The sequence below is a fragment of the Mobula hypostoma genome, chromosome 2 (assembly GCF_963921235.1).
Source record: "Mobula hypostoma chromosome 2, sMobHyp1.1, whole genome shotgun sequence".
Classification (NCBI taxonomy): Eukaryota; Metazoa; Chordata; class Chondrichthyes; order Myliobatiformes; family Myliobatidae; genus Mobula; species Mobula hypostoma.
In genome coordinates, this window is record NC_086098.1 from 116,332,191 (window position 1) to 116,347,307 (window position 15,117).

Sequence of the window (15,117 nt, forward strand, 5' to 3'; positions counted from 1 at the left end):
AAACTAGTCACTGAATCAAGGCAATTTTAAAATTAAAGGTAATCAAGTATTAAAGCAGTCTCATGAAAGGGAAAACATGTGTGACCAACTTACTGGGTTTTTTTGAGAACAAGTAGCATGTGCTGCATATAAAGAGATACTGGTGAATGAACTGTACTTATATTTCATAAATGAATTTGATGAGACACAACATCAAAGGTTATTGCAGAAAATAGTCTATGGTGTAGGAGGTAACATATTGGTGAGAATAAAGATTGGCTAACAGGAAGCAGAGACTAGTTATAAAGTGGTCTTTTTCTGGTTGGCAAGTTATTGCAAGTGGCAATGAATCATTCCATTGCCCCCAATATTTTACAGTTTATAGAAATAACTTGAAAACAGAATCAGAATCAGATTTATTATCATTGACTTAGATGATGAGAAATCTGTTGTTCTGCAGCCACAGTACAGAGCAAAGACACAAAATTACAATAAATTATAAAAATAAAAAATACTGCAAACAAAAGGAATGTTTAGGTAGTGCTTATGGACTGAAAGTATGGTTGCTATATTTTGTTGCTGACATGTAGATAGGTAGGTTAATAAGTTATGCTGATGATGTCAGGAGGCTAGAAATAGATTTAAAAAAACTTATCCCTGTTTTAAACATAATCCACAGCCTTACAGGAAGAGATTTCCAAAGACACACAGTCCTCTGAAAGTAGAAAATTCACCTCAACTCTGTCTCAAATGGGCAACTCATTATTTTAAGCATTGACACATAATCCTAGATTCTTCCAAAAGAGAAAACACTCTCCACATCCACCCTGAGCTTTCATCACTAAATATATTTAAGATACAGTTAGATAGGTTTTTACAAAGTAAGGGAATTAAAGTTTATGGGGAAAAGGCAGGTTGATGGAGCTGAGTTTACAGACAGATCAGCCATGATCTTATTGAATGGCGGGGCAGGCTCGATGGGCCAGATGGCCTACTCCTGCTCCTATTTCTTATGTTCTTATGTTAGGACCTTTTATGGTGTTCCTTCTCCTGAATACCACTGGATTAAAGTTCGCCTTTCCTCATCAGACACCTTGTCCATTCTAGGTGTCCATTTGAGTAAACTTGTTTCCATCTTCCCTAAGTAAGGAGACTAATACTGTCTAGAGTACCCTAAATATGCACTATGCAACTGAGGGATAACTTCCTTACTTTTGCATTCAATTTTCCTTGCAATAAACAGCATTAGTTTTCCTGATTATTGGCTGTACTTGCATACTAACCTTTAATAAAGCATGCAGTAGGACACCAAGATCCCTCGGCATCATTTGTATGCAATTCTTTGCATTGTGTGCAATTCTGGTCACACTATTACATTAAAAATGTGGAAGCTTTGGAAAGGGTATATGGGACATTTACCAGGATGCTGCCGGGATTAGAGGGATGAACTCTTAAGAAAACCTGTGCAAACTTATGTTGTTTTCTCTGGAGCATCAGAGACTGAGGGGAAACCTGATATAAGTATATAAAGACACGAGAGGCATTGATAGTGTAGACTGTCAGAATCTTTTCCTAGGTTAGAAATGTCAAATACTGGAGGACACACATTTTAGGTGGGGGGGGGGAATTTTAAAAGTAATGAGTGGAGCAAGTGATTTCAGAGAGGGTTGGTGCTTGGAATGGGCTGCCAGGGACATTGGCAGAAGCAGATATGATAGTGGTGCTTAAGGGGCTTTTAGACAGATACAACAACATGTAAGGAATGAAGGCAGAGGCTCTTTTTTGACTTCAGAAGATTATCTTCTTGGTGCTCTGCTTCAGAATTGCAACGCTGATCATGGGGATCCCTCTGACAAACCAGTGAGATGTAGTCACTTAGTGCAGTCATCCTCTACTTACCTAATCTCCAATGCTCTCTTCCTCTTCCCTGCCAGCAGTAATACAGACTTCACAGACCGCATTCCAAAGTCATAATGGTCCTGCAGAGAAAGGAGCGATTGATGAGTTCCTAGGTTAAAAGTAAAGCCAGGCTTCTTTTATTTTGACAGTCTGGAGCTGAATCTCCACCTTCCAATCTTCTTTATATACCACATCTTAGTCAATTACTCCCAGCAGGATATTACAGAATCTCTGAGTGGTTACAGTACAGGAGCACATTACAGTTCTGTGTAAAACAATCCTGCTTTGTCCTCAAAAAAATATTACAAGGGACCTAAGGGCAACTTTTTTTACACAGGAGGTATACAGAGTCAAAGAAAGTGATTTAAGTGGTTTAATTACAATGTTTAAGGGACAGATACATACATAGATAAGAAATGTTCAGAGGGATATAGGCCAAATGCAGGCAAATGAGACTAGTTGATCACTAACACTAACCCTAATTAGCTTTATCATTGCACCTGTGCATGCATCTCATTGTGCATATGTCAATAAATTAACTTTGAGCTTAGATGGTCAAAGTGGATGAGTTGGGCCCAGTTTCCATGATGTATCACACTATAACTCTAGTTCAAGACCCCAGGAGCCTCTATCAGTCTCTGTAGCTGAGCCCATCACAATTCCAGAATTGAGGCAAGGATGATGCTAACATCTGGGGCTGCTGTAACTCCAGCACAGAGTGACCAGGGAACCACTAACATGGACATCAGTAAACCATAAAGGGAGACCATGTAACCATGTCAGAATCTGGGCACTCGGGACTGGGAGAATGTCCTGTATTCAAGGTGATAGCTGTATAACATTAGCTCTGAATGTGTGTATTCATTGGCATGTAACTGACTGGTCGGGGCATCAAAGGGATCTGGTGTTGAAAGGGATAGATCAGAGAGCTGATCCTGGGAGAATGTGACTCCTTACCTGCTGAGAAAGCTGCTGGCGGGCCAGCTGGTAAAGATTGATGACCTTTCCAGAGAGAGACCTGGCTGACTTAAAGCTCTGAGAGAACAACGTGACTTCAGCAATGAGCTTGGCGTCAGGCACCATCATGGCAACTGGTCTAAACAGGGACTTTAGGTTGTCTGGCAGCTCAACACGGCCCTTGTACCTAAAGCAGGGAAAGAAAAATCCTGCTCCAAATCTGTGTCAGGAATGCCCAGAGGGCAGGTTAGCAGTACAGGGGGAAAGACAACACACTCACCCCACAGGTCAACACACTGTGACAAACTCATCCCATAGATCACACTGGGACACACTCACACCACAGGTCATTCTAGAGCACACTCACCCTGAAGAATTAATATCACTGCTATATGTTGTGAAAATTGTTAACTTAGCTGCAGCAGTACCATGCTATTTTTTATAATAGTATAAAAAAAAGTAAATCAATTACACGAAATATATATAGATATTAAATACAGTAGTTAAATTAAATATAGTGCACAGAAATAATATTTTTAAAAGTGAGGTAGCATTTATGGGTTCCATATCCATTTAGGAATCGGATGGCAGAGGGGAAGAAGCTGCTCCTGAACAGCTGAGTGTGTGCCTTCAGGCTTCTGCACCTCCTTCTTGACAGTAATAATGAGAAGAGACATGTCCTAGGTGATGAGTGTCCTTAATAATGGGCACTGTCTTTCTGAGGCACCAGTCCTTAAAGACATCTTGGATACTACAGAGGCTAGAAATCAAGCTGGAACTGACTAATTTTACAAATTTCTGTAGCTTCTTTCGACCCTTCCCACCCCCATGCTCTCCACAGTACATCTGTAGAAGTTTGAGTGCTTTAGGTGACAAACCAAACTTCCTCCATCTCTTAATGAAATATAGTTGCTTTCTTGCCTTCTTTATAGCTGCATTGATATCATAGGACCAGGTTAGATCTTAAGAAATCTTAACACATAAGTACTTGAAATCGCATACTCTCCCCACTTCTGATCCCTCTGTGAGGATTGGTTCATGCTCCATCATCCTATCCTTCCTGAAGTCCACAATCAGCCTCTTACTGATGTTGAGTGCCAGGTTGTTACTGTGACACCACTCCAATAGTTGGCATATCTCGTTCCTGTACGCTCTCTTGTCTCCATCTGAGATTCTACCAACAATGGTTTTACGATCAGCAAATTTATAGATGGCATTTGAGCTGCACCCAGCCACACAGTCATGGGTATAGAAAGAGTAGAGCAGTGGGCTAAGCACACACCCCTGAGGTGCACCAATGTTGATCATCAGCAAGGAGGAGATATTATTATCAATCCACACAGATTGTGATCTTCCAGTTAAGAAGTCAAGGATTGACTTGCAGAGGGAAATACAGAAGCCCAGGTTCTGTAGCTTATTGAACAGGACTGTGGGAATAATAGTGTTAAACACTGAGCTATAGTCAACGAACAGCATCCTGCCATAGGTGATTGATTGTCCAGTTGATATAGGGCCATGTGAAGAGCCATTGAGATTGCATCTGCCATAGACCTATTGTGGCAATAGGCAAATTGCAGCGAATTCAGGTCCTTGACAAGGCAGGAGTTGATTCTAGCCATAACCAACCTCTCAAAGCCATAGATGTGAGTGCTACTGGACGATAGTCATTAAGGCAGCTTACTCTATCTTCTTGGGCACAGATCAACAGACTGTGACATTCACCCCACAGGTCACACTGAGACTCACTAACACCACAGGCTGATACACAGACACACTCACACCGCAGATTGAGACTACAGCACACTGACACACTGAACCTACAGACCATGCCTCCATCCACAGCCCCAACACAACGCACATACACAATCAGACTTACACAATAAACTTTCCCATTCCTACACAGCACTAACACTGCAGACTGTCTCACTATCTCAGGATCATCTTCACAGATAGTCACACACACACATCACCAGCAGCAGCCCTGCACACTAGTCTTCATCAGTCAGGGCAGTGACTGTAGGAGTTGTGTCTTCATGTTGCAGATGTATAAGTTGTTGGTTTGGCCACACTTGGAGTACTGAGTACAATTTTGGTCACCGTTATAGGAAAGATGTGGTTAAACTGGAAAGAGTGCAGAAAAGGTTTATGAACATTTTGCCAGGACGAGAGAGCCTGTGTTGTAGAACGAGCTTAGCCAGGCCAGGTCTTTATTCCTTGAAATGTTGGAGAACAGAGATTTATAAAGTCATGAGGAGCATTGACGTTGGATAGAAAAAGTCTTTACCCTAGGGTGGAGCAGTCCAAAACTAGGGGCATAGTACAGTATGGAACCAGGTGTCAGAGGAAAAGATTGAGTCAAGTTCAATAGTATTGTGGTGACTCACTTCCCAGCACACTCAAACTGGCTCACAAAACGGTGCGCGCCGGCAGAGAAGTCAGCCCCAAAAAAGGCGCCAGGCCATCTTCACCAGCAGGGGGAAAAACCCGCGCGCAGAAAGGGTCAGTGAATATGCATTCCCCACAGCAGTCCCGCCCGAGGAGGGCAGGAACGGGAAGGCTTGCAAGGAGGCCGCGAAGTTTGAATAAACCTCTTTTTTCGCAACTACAACTCACCGCGTACGTGTCGTTATTCTAGTGCTATGTGTAGCACACCGCTACATTTGGTGACCCCGACAGCCCAAACGATATTTGGACCAGAGATGACTGACGTCACATCTGTTCATGCAGTTTTGTTGAAACTGCCAAGCTTCTGGACGCTGCGACCTCGCCGATGGATCAAACAAGCAGAAGCCCATTTCCACATTCGGCAGATAACCTCAGAGTCCACTCGTTACTATTACATGGTGAGCTCCCTTGACCAGGAGACAGCTGCACAAGTTGAGGAGTTTATACAGTCGCCCCTGGAGAACAGCAAATACACAGCATTCAAAGCCCTGCTCATAAGGACTTTCGGACTCTCACGGCGTGAACGAGCACGCCGCTTAATGCACCTGGATGGTTTGGGAGACAGGCCGCCGTCGGCATTAATGAATGAAATGCTGGCCCTGGCTGAAGGACACAAACCCTGCCTCATGTTTGAGCAGGCGTTCCTAGAGCAACTGCCCGAGGACATATGCCTGCTGCTGTCTGACGCAGATTTCAGCAACGCCCGGAAGGTGGCGGCCCAGGCAGATGCGCTGTGGAATGCCAAGAAGGAGAGAGGGACGTCTGTCGCACAGATCAGCAAGCCGCATGCCCAACGGCAGCCCAGACCAGGCCCGGCAGCAGAGCCTACAAAACCCCGCGACAGGAGTGAGGAGCCCAACGAACAATGGTGCTTCTACCACCAGAGGACTGCCGCTGTAGACTGCCCTGCAAATTCCCGAGAAATGCCAGTCTGCTGATGGCTACGATGGCTGGCCATCAGGACAGCCTCCTGTACGTCTGGGACAAGCAGTCGGGACGCCGCTTTTTCGTCGACACCAGAGCGGAGATCAGCATTTTACCTCCAACGAGTTATGACACCCGCAACAGAGAACCGGGACCCACCCTGAGGGCTGCAAATGGCAGCACAATACGAACCTACGGCACCCGCACAGTGAAGCTACAGTTCAGCTCCAGCTGGTTCATGTGGGACTTCACACTGGCCGCCGTGGCCCAACCAATCCTGGGGGCAGATTTTCTGCAAGCCCACAGCCTGCTGGTCGACCTGCAAGGGAAGCGATTAGTCCATGCCAAGACTTTTCAAACGTTCTCCCTGGGTGAAGCCAAGTTGCCAGCCCCACACCTGGACTCCATCACGCTGTCCGACGACGAATTCACCAGGGTCCTGGCAGATTTCCCATCAGTACTGACACCGCAGTTCACGGCAGCCATGCCCAGACACGGAGTACAGCACCACATCCCGACCCAGGGACCACCCCTTCACGCCCGTGCTCGAAGGCTTCCCCCGGACAAGCTCCGAATGGTGAAGGAGGAGTTCAAGAAGATGGAGGAATTGGGGATCATACGATGGTCCAACAGAGAATGGGCCTCCCCCCTGCACATGGTTCCCAAGGCAACGGGGGGCGGGGGGCTGGAGACCATGCAGTGACTACCGCAGACTGAACGAGGCTACAACGCCAGACCGCTACCCTGTGCCACACATTCAAGACTTTGCAGCAAACCTACACAGCGCAAGGATCTTTTCCAAAGTAGACCTCATCCAGGGATACCATCAAATCCCGGTACATCCAGACATCCCCAAAACGGCACTCATCACCCCATTCAGACTTTTCAAATTCCTCCGAATGCCGTTCGGTCTAAAGAATGCCGCACAGACGTTCCAGTGGCTAATGGACGTGGTGGGACGAGACCTGGACTTTGCATTCATCTGTTTGGACAACATCCTCATAGCCAGCAGTAGTCGTCAAGAGCATCTGTCCCACCTCCGCCAGCTCTACGCCCGACTGAGCGGATTCAGCCTTACAATCAACCCGGCCAAATGCCAGTTCAGACTCGACACCATCGACTTCCTGGGCCACAGGATTACTAAAGACGGGGCAACCCCTCTGCCCACCAAGGTAGACGCGGTCCGCCACTTCCCCCGACCCAACACAATCAAAGGCCTGCAGGAATTCGTGGGTATGGTGAATTTCTACCACCGTTTCCTCCCCTCAGCAGCCCAAATCATGCGCCCCCTGTTCACCCTGATATCGGGTAAGGGCAAGAACATTACCTGGGACGAAGAGGCCACAGCCACTTTCGTTAAAACCAAAGAAGCCTTGGCAAACGCCGCGATGCTAGTGCACCCCAGAATGGATGTTCCTACTGCCCTCACAGTGGACGCATCCAACACAGCAGTCGGTGGAGTGCTGGAACAACTCATCGAGAGTCGCTGGCAACCCTTGGCGTTCTTCAGCAAACACCTACGACCACCCGAACTGAAATACAGTGCTTTCGACCGGGAGCTATTGGCACTATACCTGGCAATCCGGCATTTCAGGCACTTCTTAGAAGGTAGGCCCTTCACCGCGTTCACGGACCACAAACCGCTTACCTTTGCATTCACTAAGGTGTCCGATCCCTGGTTGTCCTGCCAGCCGCGACATCTGCCCTACATCTCCGAATACACAACGGACATCCAGCATGTTTCGGGAAAGGACAACGTCGTGGCGGACGCACTATCCAGACCTACCATACAGGCCCTGTCCCAGCGCTGTCGGAGGCACAGCAGGCAGATGATGAGATCCCTAGTTTCATAACTGCGGTCTCCAGTTTGCAGCTCCAAGACCTCCCCGTAGGCCCAGGTGAGAGGACCCTACTATGTGACATAGCTACCAGCCAACCCCGCCCCATTGTCCCAGCAGCCTGGTGGCGGTGAGTTTTCAACTCCATTCACAACTTAGCGCACCCCTCCATCAGGACAACCGTCCGGCTGGTCTCCAACAGGTTCGTTTGGCATGGACTTTGTAAACAGGTCAGTGAATGGGCCAAAACGTGCATGCAGTGCCAAACGGCCAAGGTGCAGCAGCACACCAAGGCTCCGCCGCAGCAGTTCGAACCCACCCACCGGAGGTTCGACCACATTCTTGTGGATATCGTGGGGACCCTGCTAGTGTCACGAGGAGCACGGTACCTCCTAACTATGATAGACCGGTTCACCGGATGGCCAGAGGCAGTCCCGCTCACCAACACCACCTCCGAATCCTGCGCCCGAGCACTGATCGCAACCTGGGTAGCCCGCTTCAGGGTACCGGCCCACATTACCTCCGACAGGGGCACCCAGTTCACCTCCAGCCTGTGGTCAGCTATGGCCAGCCTTTTAGGAGCACAGCTACACCACGTAACTGCCTACCACTCACAGTCGAACGGACTAGTGGAGCGTTTCCACCGTCACCTGAAGTCGGCTCTCATGGCCTGCCTGGAAGGGTCTAACTCAGTGGACGAACTTCCCTGGGTCCTGCTCGGAATCCACACGGCGCCCAAGGAGGATCTGCACACCTCGTTGGCCAAGTTGGTGTACGGCGCACTCCTGGTAGTCCCAGGAGAGTTCGGCCCCAAGGGGGCAAGAGGAAGAACCCACAGCAGTCCTGGACAGACTATGTGAGGGGCTCGGTAACCTGGCCCCCATCCCCACTTCACAGCACGGACAGAGCCCGACCTGCGTACCCAAAGACCTGCAGAACTGTAAGTTTCTTTTTGTATGACGGGGCGGACACCGGGTACAGCTGCAGCGGCCCTATGAGGGGCCATTTAAGGTGATCAGGAACAACGGGTCCACGTTCGTGCTGGACATTGGGGGGAGGGAGGAGGTTTTCACGGTGGACCGACTCAAACCGGCCCATGTGAACTTGGCGCAGCCGGTCCAGGCTCAGGCACCACGGCGCAGGGGAAGACCTCCCAAACAGAGGCCGAGCCAGACTGTGGACATTGCGGGATGTATCGCCAGTTCTGGCGGGGGGTTATGTGGTGACCCACTTTCCAGCACACACGAACTGGCTCATAAAACTGCACACGCTGGCAGAGAGGCCTGCCCCAAAAAGGGCGCCAGGCCATCTTCATCAGCAGGGGGAAGAACCCGCGCACGGGAAGGGTCTGCGAATATGCATTTCCCACAGCAGTCCCACCTGGGGAGGGTGGAAACGGGAAGGCTTTAAAGGAGGCCACAAAGTTTGAATAAACCTCTTTTTTTGCAACTACAACTCACCGACTACGTGTCGTTATTCTAGCGCTGTGTGTAGCACACCACTACAGTATCACTTAAGAAGCACTTGGATGTGTACTTTCAGGGACGGGCTTAGGGGGATAGGCCAAACACAGGATATTGGGAATAGCTGGGTGGGCACCGTGATAAGCATAGAGTTGTTGGGCTTTTGAGCTTGTTTCTGTGCTGTCTTACTCTGTGACTCTATGACTATAGGCCATACCCATTCGCACACGACTCACCAAGCAACAACACAGTCACATCATCATGAAAACAGAGAAGTGCTAATGGCACAGGCCATTCACCCCATTTATGCCATGTCCTAGCCCTTTCTCTCAAAAGTGAATAACTTCCAGGGAAAATCCATAGCTGTGCAATCTCAATAGGCACTATTTCTATCTCCCTGCAGGTCACAAATACCAATAATCACCACTCTCTGTGTGAACTGCTTTTCACCACTGTATCTTTTGCACATTTTAAATTCAAACCCCTTGGTTTGTGAGCAGCAGCATACTAATGGAAATGGCTTCCATCTACTCACGTCTTCACTGCCCTCTGTATTAAATTTCACCTGTCACTTGTCAATTTTTCTAAAATGTTGCACTGTTGAACACACCCTCTATTTTAATATTCCCGCTCTTATTAAGCTCTTGTATGGACCTCTTCTATGGAAAAGATGAACTCTTGATATTTCAGACTACCTGTCATGGCTTTGTTACATACCTCATGGATATCTTGTGACTCGCTTGCAGGGATGATGTAATGGTCTTTTGGAGGTCACCTGATGTAATTTTCCTGCCGATGTGAGGTCACATGATGACATGTTCACCATGGGTATAAAAGGAGTCCCCTGGGGTGACGCAGTTAGTTTTCCAGTTAGAACGTTAGGCAGAGACTCCTCTCCGTTGTGTATTTGCCTTATGATGCAGTTTTGATTTAAAACGGAGTTTTACGTTCTATTGTAAGGTACAAAAGTGCTGGGCAGGCAGTTTAACCAATCGCTGCCAGGTTTGTTGATGTATTTTTTCTGTAATATTGGAGAGTGAAAACAGGAACCTGAAGGAGTCGTTTGACGGTTGAAAGGATCGACCATCATTGAATTCGTTCAAGAAAGAGTGATCTGCATGAGATAGCCTCTGCTAAAAGCAGCAGAAAAGGCTGTGCAGGATCTAGCACACAGAGGGAAGATCAGTTCCTTTAAACAGTTTTATTTCCGTCGTCATGAATCCTGCGGACAAGGCAGGATCCGGCTGGGACTGGCATGACGTCGTGTCTTCGAGGAATTCTTTACTTCAGGAAAGTCTCTCCTAATTGACTGTATAAATCTCTTGTACTTTCGAATTTACCATTCTAAGAACTGTTTTCGCATTTATCGCTTTAAGAACTAGTACTGAGTGGTGGTTTGTTAAATGGCCGCATAGCCGTTTATTTCTGGTTAAGATTTTCATTGTTTATTTTTTATATTGAGCAGAGTTTAGTAAGTGTTTAATTGTTTTTATAAAGCCTGACTCAATTCAATTCTATATTCATTGTTGCCGGTCACGTGACAGCATGTGTACTTTACTTGGCTATCTGCACTGCATTTCCTTTGTGACTGTGTAATGCTGTGGTTAAGATTTCTACTGCAATGCTATAGGTATTCCATTTCAGCAGTTTTCTTCAAAAACAGTGCATTAAGCTGATAGAATGTTTTGGTTTTGGCAAAAGATAAGAAGCCCTGTTGTTCTACTTAGCATCGTTGTGTCAGCTAATCAGGATGGTGGGATCTGGAGAAGTGTCCAGAGGGAGCGGGGTGCAGAGAGTTTTGTGGCGGATAGTGGTCTGGTTTGCTCAAATCCAGGTTCCTTTAATCAGAACATCACAACGTTCCTGTTTGGTTGAACTCCAAATCATACCGAACCTAGATGTATCTTGTTTATGAAAGGTGGCCCTCTCACACTGAATCACATTGGTGTTAGCAGAATGAGCTAACAAGCCAAGTTTGTATACGAGCCCAATGAGAGAACCACAATTACAACATTCTGCATTCTGGTTTTCTTTTCCTGCTATACTACTTAATGCACCTTTTACAGAATGATCTGTCTGGACACAAGCAAAACTCTACACATAAACATATCTCAGAACATGTTACAATAATAAACAAATTTCTATTTACCATTTGCATCAAGGTCTTGCCATCCTGTACCTGCCGCCAGTTTTGTTTGAAATTCTACCTTACCTATTTCTCAAGATATTGATAAATATTAAAATAATACTGATCCCTTGGGAGTACTACTATCCAGCTGCTTCCAGTCCAAAAACCTAGACTAGTGCAGACCTTTGCTGTATTTGCTGATCCCTGATCCATGCTGCCACTAACCTATTATTCTATGGTTCACAATTTTTGTTTATTCTGCGTGAATCCACTTAGCTGGCAGTAAGTAAGCCTGTCACACTCAACTGACAGTAACACCACAGATGGACATCCAGGTCAATGATCATAGAGCAGACAGAGGTGGAATGAATTCTCTCCTGGGTCAAGGCTTTGAGCCCATTGCCTGAAAAGACTCATGTCATAGTCATAGAGCATTACAACCCGAGAAGATATGAACTGTTTGTGCACTTTGTATAATGACTTTTGCCCAGCATTTTGAACATTGAGTCTCATCACAGACCACACACAAACCTCAAGGCTACTCGAATAACCAATGAAATAGCAACAAAAAAAAAATCACAGTAAAGCAAAATCCATTCACAAAGGATGAATGAGGAAAATATTCAGGTTAAATCTGGACAGACAATCACCACCAGGGGAATGGTCTCACTCAGTCTGTTCACTAATACTCAGAATCATTCACCTCCAGGTATCCAAGAATGGAAAGAGAAAGACTTGTGTTTTTACATCACCTTAATCTATTAAAAATGTTTTACCAGAGCTTTATGGGAGTTTTACCATACAGGATCTGTTAGTAATGAGTTATTAGGACAGGTAGATAAAGGCTTGCTCAAAGACGAGGTTTTAAGAAGTTTCTTAAAGGAGAAAAGAAAATCACAGAGTAGATTTGGGTGAGAACTCAAGATCTTAGATCCTGGCCAGTTAAAGTCATGCTGCTAATGTGGACGAATTAAAATCAAGATGAGCAAGAGCCCAGTAGTGGAAAGCACAGAGATCTCAGAAAGAAATAGGGCTAGAAGTGACCACAAGATGGGAAGAGGGTGACTGTGGAGTGACCTCCAACTAGGATGGGATTATAATAGTTACTATAATAGCAGTTCAGAAATCAATACAGTTCACATACACAGAATGACAAGCCCTGGGTACAAGTGGTAATTGGTAATTGCTACATTATTGCCGTATGTTCTGAGATACATTCATTAACTTTGTATTGCATGCCATCCGTACAATCAAGGCAGTACAAGAGGAAAGACAATAACAGAATGCAGAATGTAGTGTTAGTGTTACAATTACAGCAAAAGTGTGGTATAGAATGACAAATACAATGCAAAGGCCAGGATGAGGTAGAAGGAAAGATCAAGAGTTGATGTTTGTTGAACGAGAGGTCTATTCAAAAGCCTTATAACTGGGGACAGAAGCTATCCTTGAGCCTGGTGGTGCATGTTTTCAAGCTTTTGAATCTTCTGCCTGAGGAGTGGAGAAGAAAGAATGAGCAGGGTAGGAAAGGTTTCATTATGTTGGCTGTTTTCCTGAGGCAGCTGGAAGTATAGCCAGAATCCACGTAGGAGAGGCTGGTTTTGTAATAATCTGGCTGTGCCCGCAACTCTGTAGACCGCAACTTCTTGTAGTCTTGGGCAGAATAGTTAGCATATCAACCAGTAATGCATTGAGGTAAAACCATTAGAATGAGTTCATCTATAGAGGGCACAACAAAAAAGCTGGGCAACAGTTGGGTAGAATATTCAAATCCAGAAGCAGTAAGAGAAATCTAAGGATTTCAGCAGCATTGCAAAGACCAATGTTGCTATGAAGTAGATAAAATAAGCAGCCTAATGATGGAGTGGGTGAGTTCAAAATATCTTAACATCAATGGAAGATGGAGGGTGAAGAGACTGGATCAGTTTGCAGAAAGATGGTACCTAACAAAGAAGTCTGGAGGGTGAGGAGGGAATGGCAATAAAGAGATTACTTAAAAACATAAATCACTTCACAAAAAATTGTTGGTTAACTTCTAATCTTGCTCAAGTTACATTGTGACACATATAGTTTCACTGCAGAGGATTAGCGTAGAGAGACTTAATCCTCAGCGTAAACTGAACAGAGGCAGCAGAACTTTATTATCAAGACAACAGCTGACATCAATCCAGTAAGTACAAACCAAGGAAAAGGAAAACAGCAAAGCTTTAGAAAAATGGCTTTGATAGAAAATAAATCTACTAATCCAACTGGATTAAAACACTAAACTGTGTGTCTCAACATCAAAGTCTCCTTCAACACCACTTGAACGTTAAAACAAAGTTTAATGTTGGTCACTAAATCAATTCAAGAGGCCAAGAGAGGGGCTAGGCTTGGAGTGAATTTGTGACCAATATTTTCCTGACTCTTCCAACAGAGATAATGGGATCTCTCCTTCGTCTGGCAGAACTGGTCCTCAATAATATCTCCTTCAGCTCCTCCCACTTCCTTCAAACCAAAGGTGTAGCCATGGGAACATGCATGGGTCCCAGCTTTGCCAAACTTTTCGTTGGCTGCATGGAACAGTCCATGATCCAAGCCCACACCAGCACCACTCAGCAACTCTTCGTACACTAGACTGACGACCACATTGGTTCTGCTTCCTGCACCCATGCTCAGCACATCGATTTCATCAACTCTGCCTCCAATTTCCACCCTGCCTTCAAATTTACTTGGTCCATTTTCAACACCTCCCTCCCCTTTCTCGATCACTATCTACTGATATCTCTTGTAAACCTACTGACTCTCACAGCTACCTGGACTATACTCTTCCCAACCTGTCACTTGTAAAAATGCCATCCCCTTCTCTCAGTTCCTCTGACTCCAACACATTTATTCTCAGCAAGAGGCTTTTCATTTCAGAACTATTGAGCATCCCTTTCTCCACCCTCAAGGCTACACCCACCCGCATCTCTTCTGTTTCGCACACATCTGCCCTCACCCTATCCTCCCGCCACCCCACCAGGAAAAGGATTCTTCTTGTCCTCACCTACCACCCCCTAGCCTCTGCATCCAGCACATAATTCTCTATAACTTCCGCCATCTCCAACGGGACCCCACCATCAAGTACATCTTTCCCTCTCTTCTCCCCACCTTCCGCAGGGATCGCTACCTACATGACTCTCTTGTCCACTTGTCCCTTCCTACTGATCCCTTTCCTGGCACTTATCCTTGCAAGCAGAACAAGTGCCACACCTGCCCCTACACCTCCTCCTTCACTACCATTCAGGTCCCCAAACAGTCATTCCAGGTGAGGCGACTCTTCCCCTGCAAGTCTGTTGGGGTTATCTCCTGTACCCAGTGCTCCTGATGTGACCTCCTGTATATTGGTGAGACCTGACACAGATTGGGAGACCGCTTTGCTGTGCACCTCTGTTCCATCTGCCAGAAAAAGCAGAATCTCCCGGTGGCCACCCATTTCAATTTTACTTCCCATTTCCATTCCAAC

At 46.1% G+C, this 15,117-nt stretch overlaps 1 protein-coding gene across 1 annotated transcript in view; it reads right to left on the reverse strand.

Annotated features, from left to right (window-relative positions):
• Nucleotides 1-15,117, reverse strand: part of LOC134357419 (dynein axonemal heavy chain 6-like) — a 495,424-nt gene that overhangs the window by 289,571 nt on the left and 190,736 nt on the right. Inside the window, exons 27-28 of the mRNA XM_063068992.1 lie at nt 2,836-3,022; nt 1,879-1,958 (exon numbers count right to left, since the gene is read on the reverse strand). Coding sequence (XP_062925062.1) covers nt 1,879-1,958; nt 2,836-3,022 — 267 coding nt within the window. The remainder of the gene's footprint in view (nt 1-1,878; nt 1,959-2,835; nt 3,023-15,117) is intronic.